Here is a 16369-nt window from a genome sequence, read left to right on the forward strand (position 1 = left end):
TATGTATAACAGACCGCTGCTATGTATAACAGATTGTTGCTATGTATAACAGACTGCTGCTCTGTATAACAGACTGCTGCTATGTATAACAGATTGTTGCTATGTATAACAGACCGCTGCTATGTATAACAGATTGTTGCTATGTATAACAGACCGCTGCTATGTACGCAGATCTGATGTTGGACTCTGGAGGTCCATTTTTATGTCTAATTATTGATTTCTTAAGTTCGAGTCGTGTACTAAGCGGTATATTGTACAGCTAGTAGGGCTGGGAAAAAAATCGATTCACCTATGTTTCACAATTTGTTTTTTTTTACGATTTTGAAATCGATGTTTTTAATGCGAAAATCAATATATTTGCTTAATTTGAGTCTATGCAGAGGTAGAAGGAAGTTATCGCTTTTATTGTTGTAGTCAGAGTAACGTGACGTCATATCCGTTGCGTATCTGTCTAAACCAAAACAAACCAGTGAGCCGATACGAGATAATGGAAAATGGTGGAGGTTCCACATGAATACGACCTTCACCCTTTTTAAATCCAAAGTGTTAAACACTACACATACAGTAAAGTATGGAAACACTTTGGGTTTCACACATTGACAGGAAAAGCAGAGCTAGACATCATGGCTAAAGCTGCTCTGTCATGGACAGGAAACGTTATTGTATTGCGGTACTATGCAGTCAAGCCGGCCGTCACTCTCATCTCCGTGGTCAAATTGACCGACGCTACAACAGTAGAGCACCCAGATACTAACATTTATGTTAAATGCATTCAAACAGCACCGATGGAGCTGACCATGGATGTATAATGAGAACGGAGCTAACGAGGTGAGCTAGCGACGGACTTGGCAAAGTTAGCAGAAGTATACACGTGTGACTACGTTCGGTTTTCAAAATAAGGTGTTAACAAAGGGAACTGTATATGCAAAATACATATATGGAAATAAGATTGATTGGATTATATTCAATAGAAGTATAAAACATTACATGTCCCTTATAAATTAAAAATTAAATACCACTACTTTGTGAGGGAAATGTCTTTAGTCTTTGATTTTTGGGTTGCTGGAATTTCTTTTATATAAATAATGCCTGACAGATGCATTAGATGGATGAAGAAAAAACCTACCACCGCGTCATGAATGATGTAGTGTGAATGTTCACAAGTTGCACTGAGAAATAAAGCTTTGCAAATAGTAAAAAAAAGAGGAAAAAAAGATGAAGAGTGGAAGACTACTTCGAGGTTGCATGCATGCATGTCTTCCGCAGTTGCGTCATTTTATCACGCACCATCTGCCTCGAGAAAGAAAGAAATACTTCTCAGTATTGTATCAGTAATTAACCTTGATCCGCGTCTCAAACTATGCCGTGTTGGGTCCCTGAATTTGAGGGAATTGAGCCTGAAAAGTCCTTGAATCTGATGTATAAGAAGGTGCGAGAACCCTGCTACTTGCATCGTGTGAGATGTGATTTCAGATTGCGGTTGTTCACGACACAATTGGAAAAAGACAAATTATTGACTGACTTCTTTCTTAAAACAGCGCAGATGTTTGGCTGCGCTGAAAATAGATATACCAAGTAGCTGCTCAACGGGTGTTTGCTGTAGTATTAAACCACACTTACTTTTATCACCAGTTCCCACGGGTGTCGACAAAATATAATATTCTCACTGCATAAAAGGCTCTTTATGCTTTTAGTTTTCTAAATCACCATATGTGGATGGTTTTCTTTGGACATCGACGATGTACAGATGAACAGGACAGAGTAGTATAATCACTTCTGTGTGTGAATATGTCTCTGCGATGATGAATAATAGATTGTATTATTAGACTGCACACACAGATAGAAAGTTGTCTCTTTTTGGAGGTAAAACCTCACCGCCGTGCTGCTCTTCAGCGCTCCTCACAGGACGAGGGGGGTGTGTTTTCCTGCAGAGTTAACGGACTGAGACTGAATGTTAATCACAGGCTGTGAGTGCGAGTGTGAGTGTGTGTGTGTGTGTGTGTGTGTGTGTGTGTGTGTGTGTGTGTGTGTGTGTGTGTGTGTGTGTGTGTGTGTGTGTGTGTGTGTGTGTGTGTGTGTGTGTGTGCGTGCGTGCGTGCGTGCGTGCGTGCGTGCGTGCGTGCATGCGTGCGTGTGGTCGGTTGTGCATGTTTCCATGTCTGACTGTGTGGATTTATATGTGCATGCCTATGTTTTTGCACATCTATCTTATACGTGTATTTGTTCGTGTGTGTGTGTTTGAAACTCCTGCAGTGTCTCTGACTCAAAGGGCAGTCACTGCAAACCCACACAAAACTGTTTGCACATGTGAGTGATCATACAGTGATGCAGTGCAGCTACACACACACACTCGACACACATACAAACATGGAGAGACTTGAATAAATCTATCTTATGAAGCTGGGTGTGGAAGGATCCACCGTCACTGTATTATCAGAGGCACACTGCATTACTCCTGTATGTGTGTGTGTGAGTGTGTACACGCCTCTGTTGTGATTAATTAGAAAGCTGCATTTGCTATTGATTTAAAATGCTGTGTGTGTGTGTGTGTGTGCAGGCGCTGACGGACTGCGGTTTTAATGTACTGATTTAGATGCAGGGGAAACTCAGTGAGCACAGCATGTCTCTCTCAGATTCCCACAGGACTAATACAGAAACACACACACACACACACACACACACACCCTTCCCCCTCGCCCATATACAGACAGCACCCTTTCCCCTACACACATGGTTAGTTTTATCAGGGTAATGGCTGTGCAGTGCGTTCAGTAATGGGCCGGGTGTGTGTGGGGGGGAAACCTCAGCTAAACATGAAACCTTTTCCAGCTCTTAGGAGTTTGTGATTGGAAGAGGCACTAATGGTTCAAAGGTTCAAAGTGTACTAATGGTCACACATGCAGAGGGTGGAGTCTAATAAAAACAATCAATAACTTTTTTATCATGCTGAGATATGAAATGTTTTACGAGGATTTACTGTGTGCATGTTGCAGTGATGGAGTTGGTGTTAATGGTGAAGTGTGTGACGTCAACATGCTTTGAACGGAGTGTATGTTTACAAGGAAGGAGTGGTGGTTGCTCTACTGGCGTTTCTACATTATTAGGGTCAGAATGAAACTCTGGTAATGTCTTTTTATCATAACAGAAAAGTTAATGCCAACAAACCCTCACATGATGGAAGGAAGTTTGTTGAAAAGCCTGAATCTGAAATGAATCTAATATAGAAGAGTTGACATCAATGATATTAAAGTCTTCCTCACAGGCCATAGCAGCAGTCTGTGGACATATTGGATTTAAACGTTGGTTTCGTGCCGTGCAAATATTTTATCATTCTGGGCAGAGATTAGATATCTGTGGATCACAAGAAAGTCCTTTGGAGATACCTGCTGCTGTATAACATTAGATTTCTCCTTTAAGGTTGACGAAGGGAACACTATGTGACTAAATCATGGACTAACCTACGATGTAGAGCTGGAACTCAATTGTTCTATTAGTCAGTTGACAAAAAGTAATATGCAACTATATTGATAATCGATTAGTAGTTTCAGTCATTTTTCAAGCAAAAACAGTGAAAAATCCTACACATTCTCAGATTTGAGTTTCTCTAATGAGAGGATTTGTTGCTTCTTCTTGTCATACACCATCGTAAACTGAATATCTTTGGGTTTTAGACTTTTGGTCGGACAAAACAAGAAAATGGAGGTTGTCACCTTGAGCTCAGTGAAGTTATGATTGGCATTCTTTCACAATCTTTGACATGTCATGGAGCAAATGATTAATTTAGAAAATCATCAGCAGAGTGCTGATGTCATATGTGGGGCTATACTCAGCTTAGTTCTGCATCTTCTGGAGAATTTAAAATCAAATAGAGTTGTTTTATTGTAGGTAAAAAAAACACAAGATAATAGGGCTGGGCGATATGGAGAGAAAAAAAATAAATCAAATATCACAATATTTTTGACCAAATACCTCTATGCTGATGTTGCGAAGATATTGTAGGGTTGACTATTGGTGCTTTCACAAAATATTTACACAATTAGATTTTTGGTAAAAAATCATCAGTAATGTCTAATGTGGATATAATGAATAATAGAACAGTCTGGTAAGTTCAGAAAATGACATCACTTTACTGTAATACAGCCTTTAAAACCAGGAAAAGACAACACTTGTGCGATATTACAATGTCCAAAATCTAAGACGATACCTAGTCTCATATCACAATATCAATATATTATTGATATATTGCCTAGTCCTACAAGATAACAATTAGACAAGTGGTTTAAAGGTAAGACTAATTAGTTTGTCAATTGGATTAGGAGGTAACCACATTCAGTGAAGGGAGGTCCAAAGGTTAAATCACACAGTGACAGATCTAATGACAAGAGAGCGAACGTGTCTGATCCAACTAGATGTACGCAGCTCCCTTCATACCCTTTCATCACTCCTGCTGTGACGATTGTGGTTTTCAGTTGTTGGTTACATTAACTGTCCCTTTCTTCAGCGTGCAGTCTGTCTGTGGTCTGTGTTGTGGAAGCAGAGTGCATGTTGGCTCAGTAATAATGTGATTACAACAGACTGCTTTGGCACAGAACCATCAGCACGCATCGATTGTGCACCGCACACACCCCAAAACGCACGCACACAGCAAAGTGACAGCATGTACAGTGTAAATCGATTGTCATTTATTAGTTTGAGTTCTTGTGGTTGCGAGGGTGACTGACGGTCTTGCTTCTTGTTCCTAGGCGATGCCTTCCCGGCAGGCTCCAGTCCCTTCCTGTCAGGTTATCCCGGGCCCTCCCCCTTGACCTCTGACCCTGCGTACAGATCGGCCAATCCCAGCGGTCTGCAGATGGCTCAGCTCTGGGCATCACATGCTCATGAAGGTAAAATCACCGTTCGCATCAGTAAACATTTGCATTTCTCTCTCTCTCTCTCTTTTTCTGTCTCAGTACAGAAGTCTTAAAGACGCATCATATTTTCATGACATGTCTCACAGTCTAAAGCCCAGGAGTCTCTTTCCTCTGCTTCTCATTGCTTACACCAGTGGGATCCTGTTCCATTTCTGTCTCTCTGCTGCTAGCGCTGCTCCCGGCTCTGTCCTATATGCGTCTTGTTTCCTCCGTCCTCCACCTGTCTCTTACTTTCACCTATCATGCATTACTGTAATCTATCTTCCTCTCTCTTGTTCTTTTTTTGAGCTTCCTGTCCATTATGCACTTTGTCTCTGACTGTCTCTCTCTCTAGCTGTCCTGCCCTACTTTTCTACAACTTCTCTCTCCTGACCTAGCTTATGAACACACTTTTAGACACACAAAGGTATACATATATATATATACCTTTGTGTGTCTTTGTCCTCTCCGTGGACCGCTCTGTCTCTGTGCTCTTCTTAAGGCCTGTTCAGTAAGTGATTGAATCTTTGTCCCCCCCTTCATTCCCTCCTGTCCTTCTGTGTCTCCTTATCAAATCTCGCTGGAGTAGAAGGTCAGATAGGAGGGAGCGTATCCCGCAGTGTGTTTTGGCAAGGTAAAGGGAGAAGGACGAATGGATTCTATTTAGGGTTCATTTTAAAACTGATTGCATCGCCTGTGTGACACAGATCTTGTCCGGCGCTTCCCAAACACAGCAAATCAGATTGTGTGTGATTAGTTTTTTTTTTTTTAAAGATTTTGTCTCAATCTTACTGTCTTCGGTTCAGGGACGATTCAAGGGGGGCGGCGCTATGATTATAGACAGCAACTTCTTGGACTCTTTGCTGGTTCCCTGGCAACTGCTCAGAGCCAAGAATAGTACAGCACATAACCAACCATAAAATGGCTAATTTGTGTTTCTGTGCAGATTAAACAATCAAGATATAATGAGCAGGGCTGTCCTCGAACAAAGAAATTCTCAGTCAACTAAAACTTGTACGATTTTGTCGACTAATCAATTAGTTGATTTAATCGACAGATATGTGATACTGAGTTTGTCCACAAAGAATTACACAAAAGCACCACTTTAAATCTTGTGAGGTTACTAGAAATGTGCTCATAAGTTTCTTGGAAATCAGTCATTCAGCATGAAAAAAGCACAAAAAAATTACTAATCGACTAAAGAAATCTTAGTCGACTGAGACCAAACCGACTAAGAGGAGGCAGCTCTAATGATGTGTGAGTTAGTGAGCTTTAGATGTGCTGGTAGGTGCATTTTGCTAGCGGTTTCCCTCTGGTTCCAGTCTTTATACCAAGATAAGCTAAACGGCAGCTGGCTTATATATAGATATATTTTTTTATGATGAGCTATAGACCTTTTCATTACCGTTCTGTTGCTAGGGCAACAGCTTTCGGCCCAAGTTTACTTCCTGTCAGCTGCTGCATTAACAAACATTACACAGGAAAAACAAAGGGTTTGAAAAGGTCTCTTCCTTTAACGCTGGATTACATGCATACCATGTTTCCTGTGACTTCAAACTTAACCCAGTGCGGGAATGGAGGACTCCGCCACTAACGAGGAAAACTACTTTACTGAGAGGTAATTAAAGAATGTAAGTCTGTTGAATGGCTGTTGCAGAAAAAATGCAGACCATGAATAGTATCAAAAACAGGGTTTGATCTTATGAAAATCTAAAAGATTATACTTTAAATTATACTTTAAATACACAAATCAGTTTGTGTATTTAAGTGAGAGTTTCAGCCCCCGCCAAGACGCACCCTGTTATACTTTATATTCAACCAAAGAAGGAGGGATAAAGGATGGATGGATTTTTGACGCTCGACTTAAAGTTTAGCCTGATTTGAGGCTAAACTATCGGAAGCTAAAGAAGAAGCTAAAAACCTCCTGCTGACTAAAGAAGCCTTACAATCGACTTGCTCTGATATGAATAGAATCATTCACGGCCTGAGAGAGATCCTTAATACCTGGTGGCTGGCTTTAATAGCAGCTAAAGTTACTAAAAGCTGGAGACGTTTCCGGGCGGCAGCTAAGAGACAGACTTTGGATATGCCTGGGATGCACCGTAGCTGCACGGGAACACCATATCAAAGCTGTTAGAGATCAAGGTTAGCTGTTAGCTAAAGGAAGCTTTGCAAGAAACTTATCCTGCATGCCTTTAGTCCCGTCACATCATTCCTCTTATATTTCTGTCTTCCTCTAACCACTGACACCCTCACCACCCGCCTCCTCTTGCTTCTCCATTTCTGCCTCTCGGAACGGAGACGAGACAGATTTATACTCCGGCTCTGCTGCTCTCCACTTCGTGCTGGAACGGCAGCGGCGTCTTTGATATTTCTTGAAGTGGCCGGAGTGTGGGAACAGGGGAATGTCTCACCCTCTCTGGGTGGCAGTTTTATTTTATTTTTTTTTTCCACGTGGTGACACCCAGCCAGCGTCAGAGTTGCAGCCAGCTCAGTCCTAACACAGAAATCCAGAGCATTACAGCAGGCACGAGGCTTTGTCTATATTAAGAGCTGGTCTCTGAGAGCAGCAGCTGGCCAACGGGCAGACTCTCGCCCAACGTCAACCTCCAGCTGAACTCATGGCCAAAACAAATTGTTGCAGGTGACCTGGGGTCGACTGTAACCTTCTCTTTCAAAACAGGAGTCCGGGCACAAAGTTTAATATGTTTTTAAAAGTGGTCAAATCTGGTTTACATGCTCAAATATAGTCTGAATTAGAGCCGAGAGTCAAACTGCAGCCTCCAAAATTACATTTTAGACTTCATGAAGGCAGGGTTTATTGCAGGATTGGTGTCATTATCTATTAACCTGCTGATTCTTTTCTGAATGAATCATTTGGTCTATCAAATCTAAGAAAGTAGATGATTCAGTCGTTTTGGTCTCAGTCGACTAAGATTTCTTTAGCCGATTAGTTGCTTTTTATGCTTTTTTTGCATCCTGAATTACTTATTTCGAAGAAACTTATGAGCACATCTCTGATAAACACAAGATTTAAGGTGGTGCTTTTGAGTGATTCTTTGTGGAGAAACTCAGTTTGACAGATCTTTTGATTAAATCAACTAATTGATTAAATCGTATGAGTGTTAGTCGACTAAGTGTTTCTTTGATTGAGGACAGCCCTATAAAGAAGATGGCGGGGGAAAAAAAGGCTGATCACAATTTGACGTCTTCAGATGTTTTGTTTTGTCTGACCAACAGTCTAAAACCCAAAGATATATGATTCACAGTGATATACAATAGAGAAAAGCAGAAGCAAATCCTCACATTTGAGAAGCTGAAATCAGAATATGTTTGACAAGGATGCATTATTATATAGACAACTGAGCCAGAGAATGAGTTATTGTGTAGTTTTTGTAATGACACATTCTGTGTTTGTGTGTCTTCAGGCTACCCTCCGATGCCCAGCAGCCTGTACTCCAGCCACTACCTGTCCCTCGGGCACCTGGATCCTCCCTCGCTCTCCCAGCACCCTCTCTACGACTCACATAAAGGTCAGTCGCTGTCATCAACAACGTTCATGGAGACAAATGGCTGAATTTAGTGTACAGATTCTCTCATATCCTGATGATTCAACAGTGGAAATAGGTTTTTTCATTTAGTGAGAAGGCTGAAATGGGCAACATTCGGCTGCTTTGATTCTTATTTTATTTTCATGCTAAAATGTATAGTACATCTTCTCTTCCTGGATATGACTGTTGATCTACTGTAGGTTTGTGTTACTGTTATATTTTCTTGGCAAGTTGACATTTAGATATTTATCATGCTCACCTCTGCCTGCGTGCTCCTGCTGAATCTTCATCAGTTTCAACAGTTTGTGTTCACATAGTAGGTGCGTGTTTGTGGTTTTAGACTCATGTTTCTTATGTTTTGTGTGTTTTCAGAGGGCTTTTACCTGCCAGCCTCCTTGAGCCAGTTGCCTCTCCACCCTCCATCTGCTCCTCCGACCGCCCCGTCCAGCTCCACACCCCCTCAGAGGACGTCACGGGACGGGGGTAGGGACCGGCCTTACCGGGGAGAGAGGGAGAGAGAGAGGGAGCGGTCGAGAGAGGAACAGAGGCCGCACAGCGTGGTGGACCTGACACAGGACGGGAGGAGTGAGGAGGACCGCAGGGCGAGGAGCGGCGACCGGGAACGAGAGAAAGAAAGGGACCGGGACACCGAGCGAGACAGAGATGTTTGGTCCTTCCATCCTCACCACCACGAGCAGAAGTCACACTCCCAGCCCTCCACAGTGCAGCCCAGATCCAGGCCGTCGCCTCCACAGCACTCCTTCCCTTCAGGCGGGGGTGGGAGGTTTCATGGACAAGAAACAGACAAAGGGGGTCGGGATGAAGAGGGGGGCTCTCGACCCCACCACAACCATAACTCTAACGCTAACTCAAATAACTCTCACTCAGACAGACAAAGGAGGAATGACTCTGTGGCCACGTCAGCTGGGACCGTCCACATCTACGGCCTTCCTCCTGCGCTTCAGCCCGCCGCCGCTGGCCTGCCTCACCCTTCCACACCCAGAGAGTCTATGAGAGAGCAGCGAGTCACCGCACCGACATATGTGCCTTCTGTGGAGGTTTATGACGAGCGGGTCGGGCCCATCCAGATCGCCTCGCAGGCCCGCGACAAACACGCCGAAAAACACAGAGAAAGAGAAAGGGAGCGAGACAGAGAGCGCGATAGAGACAGAGAGCGCGATCGGGAGAGAAACAGGGAGAGGGAGAGCTACAGGTTTCCTGAGAGGAGCCTGATGGAGCATCCTCGACTCTCCCAGTCAGGCGATTCAGGCAATCAAAGAGAGGAAGGTTCTGTCATTTGTTCCAATGGTTCCGTTGGTAAACGAGGCCAGGACGCATCCTACTCCTCCAGTCAATCAAGGTTCAGCCCGGAAACCAGGGACATCTCTAAACACTCAATCCGATTGGGCATAGAGCGGGCAGGGGCGGAGCCTAAGTGGAATACTATCAGCCCATTAACCAACTATGCCACGAGTCACATGGCTGCCCTGGCAGCCCAACACGGACACACACTCTCCTCCCCCCACAGCCAGCCGACACACACACAAATGCCCCATTCCCCTCACACAACGCACCGGCCCAGCAACAACCCACACTCCGCCCATAGCCATTCCCCCCAAACACACCCCTCCCAACACGGACACGGGCGTGCGGGCGAGGAGGGGAGTCAGAGACGCTACCTGGACCCATCTGCGCTCTACCGACCTGGGGGGTCACTGGCAGGAGAGCGAGGCGGGGGAGCAGGGTCGGATCCCGCAGAGGTTTCAGCCATGCAGAGTCTGATTAAATACAGTGGAAACTTTGCCGCTGAAGGCCCTGGGTCCTCCAGGCACGCTAATGATGGCCGAGGGCCCTTCGGGGGTCTGGCTAGCGTTGGGATGGAAGCCGAAAGAGAGAGGGAGAAGGAAAGAGAGAGGGAAAAAGATAGAGAGCGGGAAAGGGAAAGGGAGAGAGACAGGGGGGAAAGAGAGAGGGAGAGAGACAGGGAAAGGGTTTCAGTTGTATCGGGTGGTTCAGGGTCGTTGAGGGTGCCTCCCCAGCTGAAGAGAGAGCAGGAGCGGCCGGACAGCGCCCGCTCGTTTGGCCGGGAGGCGGAGGGAGAGGTGCGTCACCCTCCGGTTGGCATTGCTGTGGCTGTGGCCCGGCAGAGAGACAGTGGGAGCCACAGTAAACAGACCAGTGGACCCTCAGACACACAGAGAACCCTGCTGCAAACAGCCATCAAAGGTAATGATGTCTTTTATGTAAGAAACACCAGAAAACTCACTGCATCGCTGGTCTACTGCTTAACACAGTCTTAACACATGACCTATATTCCTGTGGTGTTAACCCTCTAGTAAAATATTGGCTTTCTTGCATATGAATGATGGAGGTACACGTGGAGCTGAATAATTTCTATTGTGATGCATTATCATTGGATATAAGTTTGAAATGCTTGCAGGAGTCGTGTGGCGACGTTCGCTCAATCACACAAGTCATTTTATATTTGATAGTTTCTGGCAAGTTAAATCAAGTATACTTACTATATTTCAAACATTTTCCTAATGCATTTCCTCCTGCTTTTGCTTTCAACTCTGTCCGCTGTAGCTCCCCTCAGAATGGCACTGCAGGGATCATAGATCCCCTTAGTTAAATGAACCAAGAGCAAATGATTCCTCATTTTGGTTTCCATGAATAATGGAGGATTCATTTTCTTTTTCAGATCAAAGTCATGTTTCCTCAGCCCCCTGTTTGACTTTGAGATGTTCATGCACGATTGGGATTGTAGAAACAACCCCCCCAGCCCACCCCCCCCCCCCCGCCCAATATTACTAATTATGTCATGGGTTGTATTTTGTTGAAAGGCTCCTTTTGGCGAGTCTGTAGGCTCTCTGTGCTGCATAGCAATTCCTGCCATACAGCGCTCTATTCTTGTACGTCAAGGTCATTCAGCTACAGTGCTCCCTCTCCATCTCTCTGTCTTTCTCCTTGTTTCTGTTTCTGTCTCAGCTCCGTGCTCTTTCTGTCCTCCCACAGCTCAGCCCCTCTCCCTCTCTCTCAGTCTCTTGCTCTTTTCATTTCGTTGAATGCCTCCCTCCTTCCCCACCCTTCCTTCCTCTCTGAGAAGGTCTTTGTAGCGGCGCTCCCTCCTTGTCCCACCTCAGGCCCCCTGCTCTTTCTCCACTCTTTTCTTCAGCCCCTCCACCCCACCACCACCCGCTCTGCATTAAACATGTCATTACAGAGTGCTGCTAAAAGCTACAAACAAGCCTTGAATTACAATAAGACCATGGGTGCGTTGCTAAGCAATGGATCACTCTTGAGAATGACGGACTGTGTGTGTGTGTGCGTGCGCGAGCGTATATGAGGAACCGCGGGAGATGTTTGTGTATTTGCCTGCATGCGTGTGCATGCACGTGCATGCCTGTTGGGGGCGTTTATTCATTTCCTTGCTCGAGCAGAGTGATTGGTCTAATAGCATCAGCCCCTCTCGCTGAGAAGAGCTCTAAATAAACAGCAGAGGATTTACGCAGAAAACACAAATAGATGGATGGATGGATGAGCGGATGGATGGAGGGAAGCAGGGAGGAGGAGAAGAAGGATAGGCTAATGATAAGACATGGACAGATGGACGTAGATCGATAGGTTGGTAGACGGGAAGAGAGAGGTATGTCAGGAAGTAAAGAAGTGAAAAGAGAGTGTGAGATGGAGGAGTGGGGAGAAAGAGGGGGCGTGCAGCGCTAATCGTTGGCTTTCTGATGCAGGGAGGATAGCATGTGGGACAGGCTCCCTGTAACCTTGGTAACAGTCTTGAAACCTTTCCTGCGGAGCATGTCAGGGATTGTTAAAGTCCCTTGTCCCTTTACAGGCTACACACACACACACACACACACACACATGCACACACTTTTAGAGCAGAACTGAAGGGTTCAGCACACTCGTATAAAACCTTTCTGCTGCTCGGGGACCTTCAGTCAGCGTCGATGAGATGGAAGAGGGTTAACGGGAAAGAGTGCGAGGAGGAGAGCCTCATGTTTATTCTGGACTGCTTGGTTGAGTGCTCCTGCTTTTTACATTTTTTTTACTTTCCATCTCTGTCTTTTGCCGGTGGCCCTCATAGTAAGCACCATGGGTTTCAGGCTGTGTGTGTGTGTGTATAGTGAGGCAGTAGTGGTATGTTCACACATCTCCTGTGGCACTAGACTAATAACTGATAAGAGCTGACACTCCGAGTGAGAGCTGTCACTCCGTGTGTGTGTGTGTGTGTGTGTGTGCGTTTGTACAGTATGTGTGCACACACTGGCCCAACATCGTATTTTTAGCTTCTCCCCTTGTTTTGACATGCTGTGTCGTGTCACCATTATGTAGCCAGTGTCACCTTGTCTTCTCCCCCGCTCTCCTCTGCTGTCGCACAGTTTCCTCTTTTACTTTTCACCACATTATTGCTTCTTCTTACCTCTCAATTAGGGCTGCAACTAATGATCATTTTCATTGTTGAATATTTTCTTGATTAATCAATAAGTTGTTTGGTCTATAAAATGTCAGAAAATGTTGAATAATATTGATCTGTGTTTCCTGAAGCCCAATATGACGTCATCAAATGTCTTGTTTTGTCCACAACTCAAAAGATATTTCAGTTTACTCTCATAGAGGAGTAAAGAAACCAGAAAATGTTCACATTTAAGAAGCAGGAATCAGAGAATTTAGATTGTTTTCTTTAAAAAAATATTACTCAAACCGATTAATCAATTATCAAAATAGTTGACAATAAATTGATTAATCGTTATCCATTTCACATTTGGGATCAGGGTTTAGACACACAAGGAGCCTCAGTGATGCAGCTACTAAACATCTTTATCTGTGCCTGAAACCATAGATGAGGAGCGAGGGGAGGACCGTGGTCGTCACCACGACGACCGAATGCTGGCCGGCCGGCTGGAGCGCGAGCAGGAGAAGGTGCTCAGGTAAGGGGGGTGTGGTGGATGGAGTCATTTTACCCTTATTAACCCAAACATGAACCGTTGCCAATGGAAATAGTGAAAAAAATATTTGTGTTAGGCGTCAACCGTGACAAAAAATATGTACTCCGTTTTCAATTACATATTTTGGGTTCATAAAAAATATTTCTAAACTCACATTATTAAATAAAACTGTGTCTTGTTTCCTCCCAGAGAGTCTAAGGAGCTGGCAGACTTTACGCAGATGCACCCCACCCCGCTGTCTAGCGGCCTGACACCCAGTATGATGACGCCCAGCCTCATGACCCCCAACCTTATGGTGACGGGAGGGGCTGCTCTGGCAGGGGCGGGGCGATGGCCTCACGACCCCTCAACTCTGACCTCTCACCCCTGGATGCCCCGACCTGGAGCGCCCCCAGTCTGGCTCTCCAGCTCCCCATACAGTATGTGGACGTGACTGGAGACACTTACTAACTGCTTTAAGCATATGTTTAGATGTTCCCAAAATTGCACTTAACATTCCTTGTGGCACCTTTTGTATAACGGCTGAACTCAGGCATTTATTTAGTGATTTCAAGAATTGTACAGCTTATATCAGGATTAGATGTACTTCAGAAAATGACTCAACACTCATTTTGATTAAAAAAGTAATTTCCAAGCTAAATGACAAACATTACCAAGTTCTAACTCGGAAGATTTCTCTTTTTTTGATAGTGATCTGAGTATTTGTGGGGTTTGGACTATTTGTTAGATAAAACAAGCATCTACATGCACCACAAAAGTTCTCTTGTCAGACATGAATGACCTTCCATGTCTTCCTGTGAGCTGCCACTTCATATGTCCACTGGGGTGACAGATGTGGACAAGTACAGCAGCACGCCACACAGAGCATTAGTAGTACAGTAGTACCAGCAGCTCTTGCCCTTTTCAGTCAGCATCTATGTCTTCTCTCTGTCAGCAGTTATCCAATGTGGTGCGAAAGACTAAAGAGTCTAAATCAGTTCAACACCAGAACGTGGCGTGCTTGCAAAATTCTACATGCGCCTGTGTAGCGTTTAGTGATTGGTGTAGCAGAAAAAGGGAGGTGTTGTCTTTGTGTCCAGAGGCTCGTCCAGCAGCAGCCTCCAGGGGTCAAGTTCCACAGACATTCCTGATCTTTGCAGGACATTCCTGCTCCTCCAACGCTCGCTGTCCAGAAATAACAGCATCAAGACACACACACACACACACACACACACTCACACTCATACTTATATGAGTTTAAACATAACTGTACACACAACATCTGAAAGTATGGAAACACACACAAACACGAGGAGCTCCCCAAGGGCCGGCTCTGTCTAGACACAGAGGGCAAAAAAACAAAATCACTCAAAAAGCAGCGTTCAGTGAGTGCTCACTGATGTAACTCTATTATGGCTTCAGCAGGGGTATACATACTGGGTGAAGAATGATGCTGAGTTAATGTTAGTTTTAGCTTTGCTGGAAAAAAATGTTTTTTTTCGTCTCAATCTCTAACATTTTTCACACTTTTTCTTCCCCTCCCCTCCCATTCAGGCCTGGGTCCTTCCTCACTCCACCAGACCCTCCCCCCAGGCTACCAACCCTCTCTGCCAGGCTCCATGCCCCCTCCCTACCAGTTTGCCAGGGACCCACAGTCTGGACAGCTAATAGTCATCCCCACTGAACACCTGCAACACTACGGTATGAAAGCCAGTCTCTCTCTGTATGTGTGCGTATGAAATCTAAAGTATGGGTGCAAGATGTTGGTTTGCTGATTTTATCGCTTATAAAATTACAATTTATTGCATTTTAGCAAAAAGAAATGATAACCATGTTCATTTTGAAACAGATGTTAGTGTTGGTAATTACTGTAAACAAATGAGACCATATCCAACAAGATTGACAGCCTCCATATGTCATTGTGGACTGTGTGCCAGTAGTTTTGCTGCTTTTCAGCACAAACAAGAGAACGCTGTGATGCACTTTAAACAGGATTATCCTCTTCTGTAAAGTGAAAGGGAAAACAAACAATAAATTAAGCTTTGATTACAAATGTATATATACACATATTGAGTCAGCTGTAACACCAATCCTGAGAACTAGTTTAGCAGGCGAGAAGAAAAGTCTGAACAGTCAGCTAAGAGTAATGGGTAAACATTTGAAACCGTTATCTAAATATAATGTGTAAGTGGTTTTAGTTAGCTAAAAGTAACAGATAAACAGTTGAGATAGTTAGCTGAAAGTAATGGCTAAACATTTGAAACATCTGGCTTCTGCCAATCCAAGTGGCACAGATGCAGAACTTAATCAGACCCACCTAAACATAAGTTAATTTGTATTCAAACGATATTGTAACATCTGCTATTATGTCTACATTTGAATCATTAATAGTAACATAACATCCAGTATAAATTCAATTCCAATGAACACATCTGGAGCCCGACGGGTGGCGTCAATGAAGGGGTAGTTCATCTGACAGGGCAGGGGGGGTACGTCCCACTGCAGTAGAGGGTGGATGTTTTTCCTCCATTGGGTTGTGGGAAATGTAGTCTTCATTTTGAGAGATGAAGCAGCAACGATACTGTCAAACACTTCATCTTAAATATGAAAAATGTCATGGCAAAGAATGCCACTTAAACACCTTACTTCTCCTCCATCGCTCCGCAGGAGGTGATGTACTGGAGCGTGGAGCCTCGGTGTGGCCGGGGGTATACGGTACAGGCAGCTCGCTGCAGCATGCAGCCCAGCTCCAGCTCCTCTCCCAGCAGCAGATGCTCCGGCAACAGGAGCTGCTCATGATCCAGCAGCACACAGCGCAGGTCCTGGAGCTGCAGAGGAACGCACAGCTAGTCGTAAGTGGACTTACACACACACACGTATCAATAGCTACACATAATTCAAACCCCATATTCAAAGACATTTACATACCTTTATGCTTGTATATGGTATATATCCACCTACATCTCCAAACACAAACATAAAACACAGC

General features: G+C 44.5%; 1 protein-coding gene across 2 annotated transcripts in view; it reads left to right on the forward strand.

Annotated features, from left to right (window-relative positions):
- tnrc18 (trinucleotide repeat containing 18) overlaps positions 1-16369 on the forward strand; it is a 53714-nt gene that overhangs the window by 12852 nt on the left and 24493 nt on the right. For both annotated transcript variants that reach the window (XM_037792576.1, XM_037792578.1), the window contains exons 3-9: positions 4743-4883; positions 8318-8422; positions 8813-10666; positions 13296-13383; positions 13591-13820; positions 14935-15081; positions 16048-16232. In XM_037792576.1, coding sequence (XP_037648504.1) covers positions 4743-4883; positions 8318-8422; positions 8813-10666; positions 13296-13383; positions 13591-13820; positions 14935-15081; positions 16048-16232 — 2750 coding nt within the window. The remainder of the gene's footprint in view (positions 1-4742; positions 4884-8317; positions 8423-8812; positions 10667-13295; positions 13384-13590; positions 13821-14934; positions 15082-16047; positions 16233-16369) is intronic.

This window comes from Sebastes umbrosus, chromosome 14 (genome assembly GCF_015220745.1).
Source record: "Sebastes umbrosus isolate fSebUmb1 chromosome 14, fSebUmb1.pri, whole genome shotgun sequence".
Taxonomy (NCBI): domain Eukaryota; kingdom Metazoa; phylum Chordata; class Actinopteri; order Perciformes; family Sebastidae; genus Sebastes; species Sebastes umbrosus.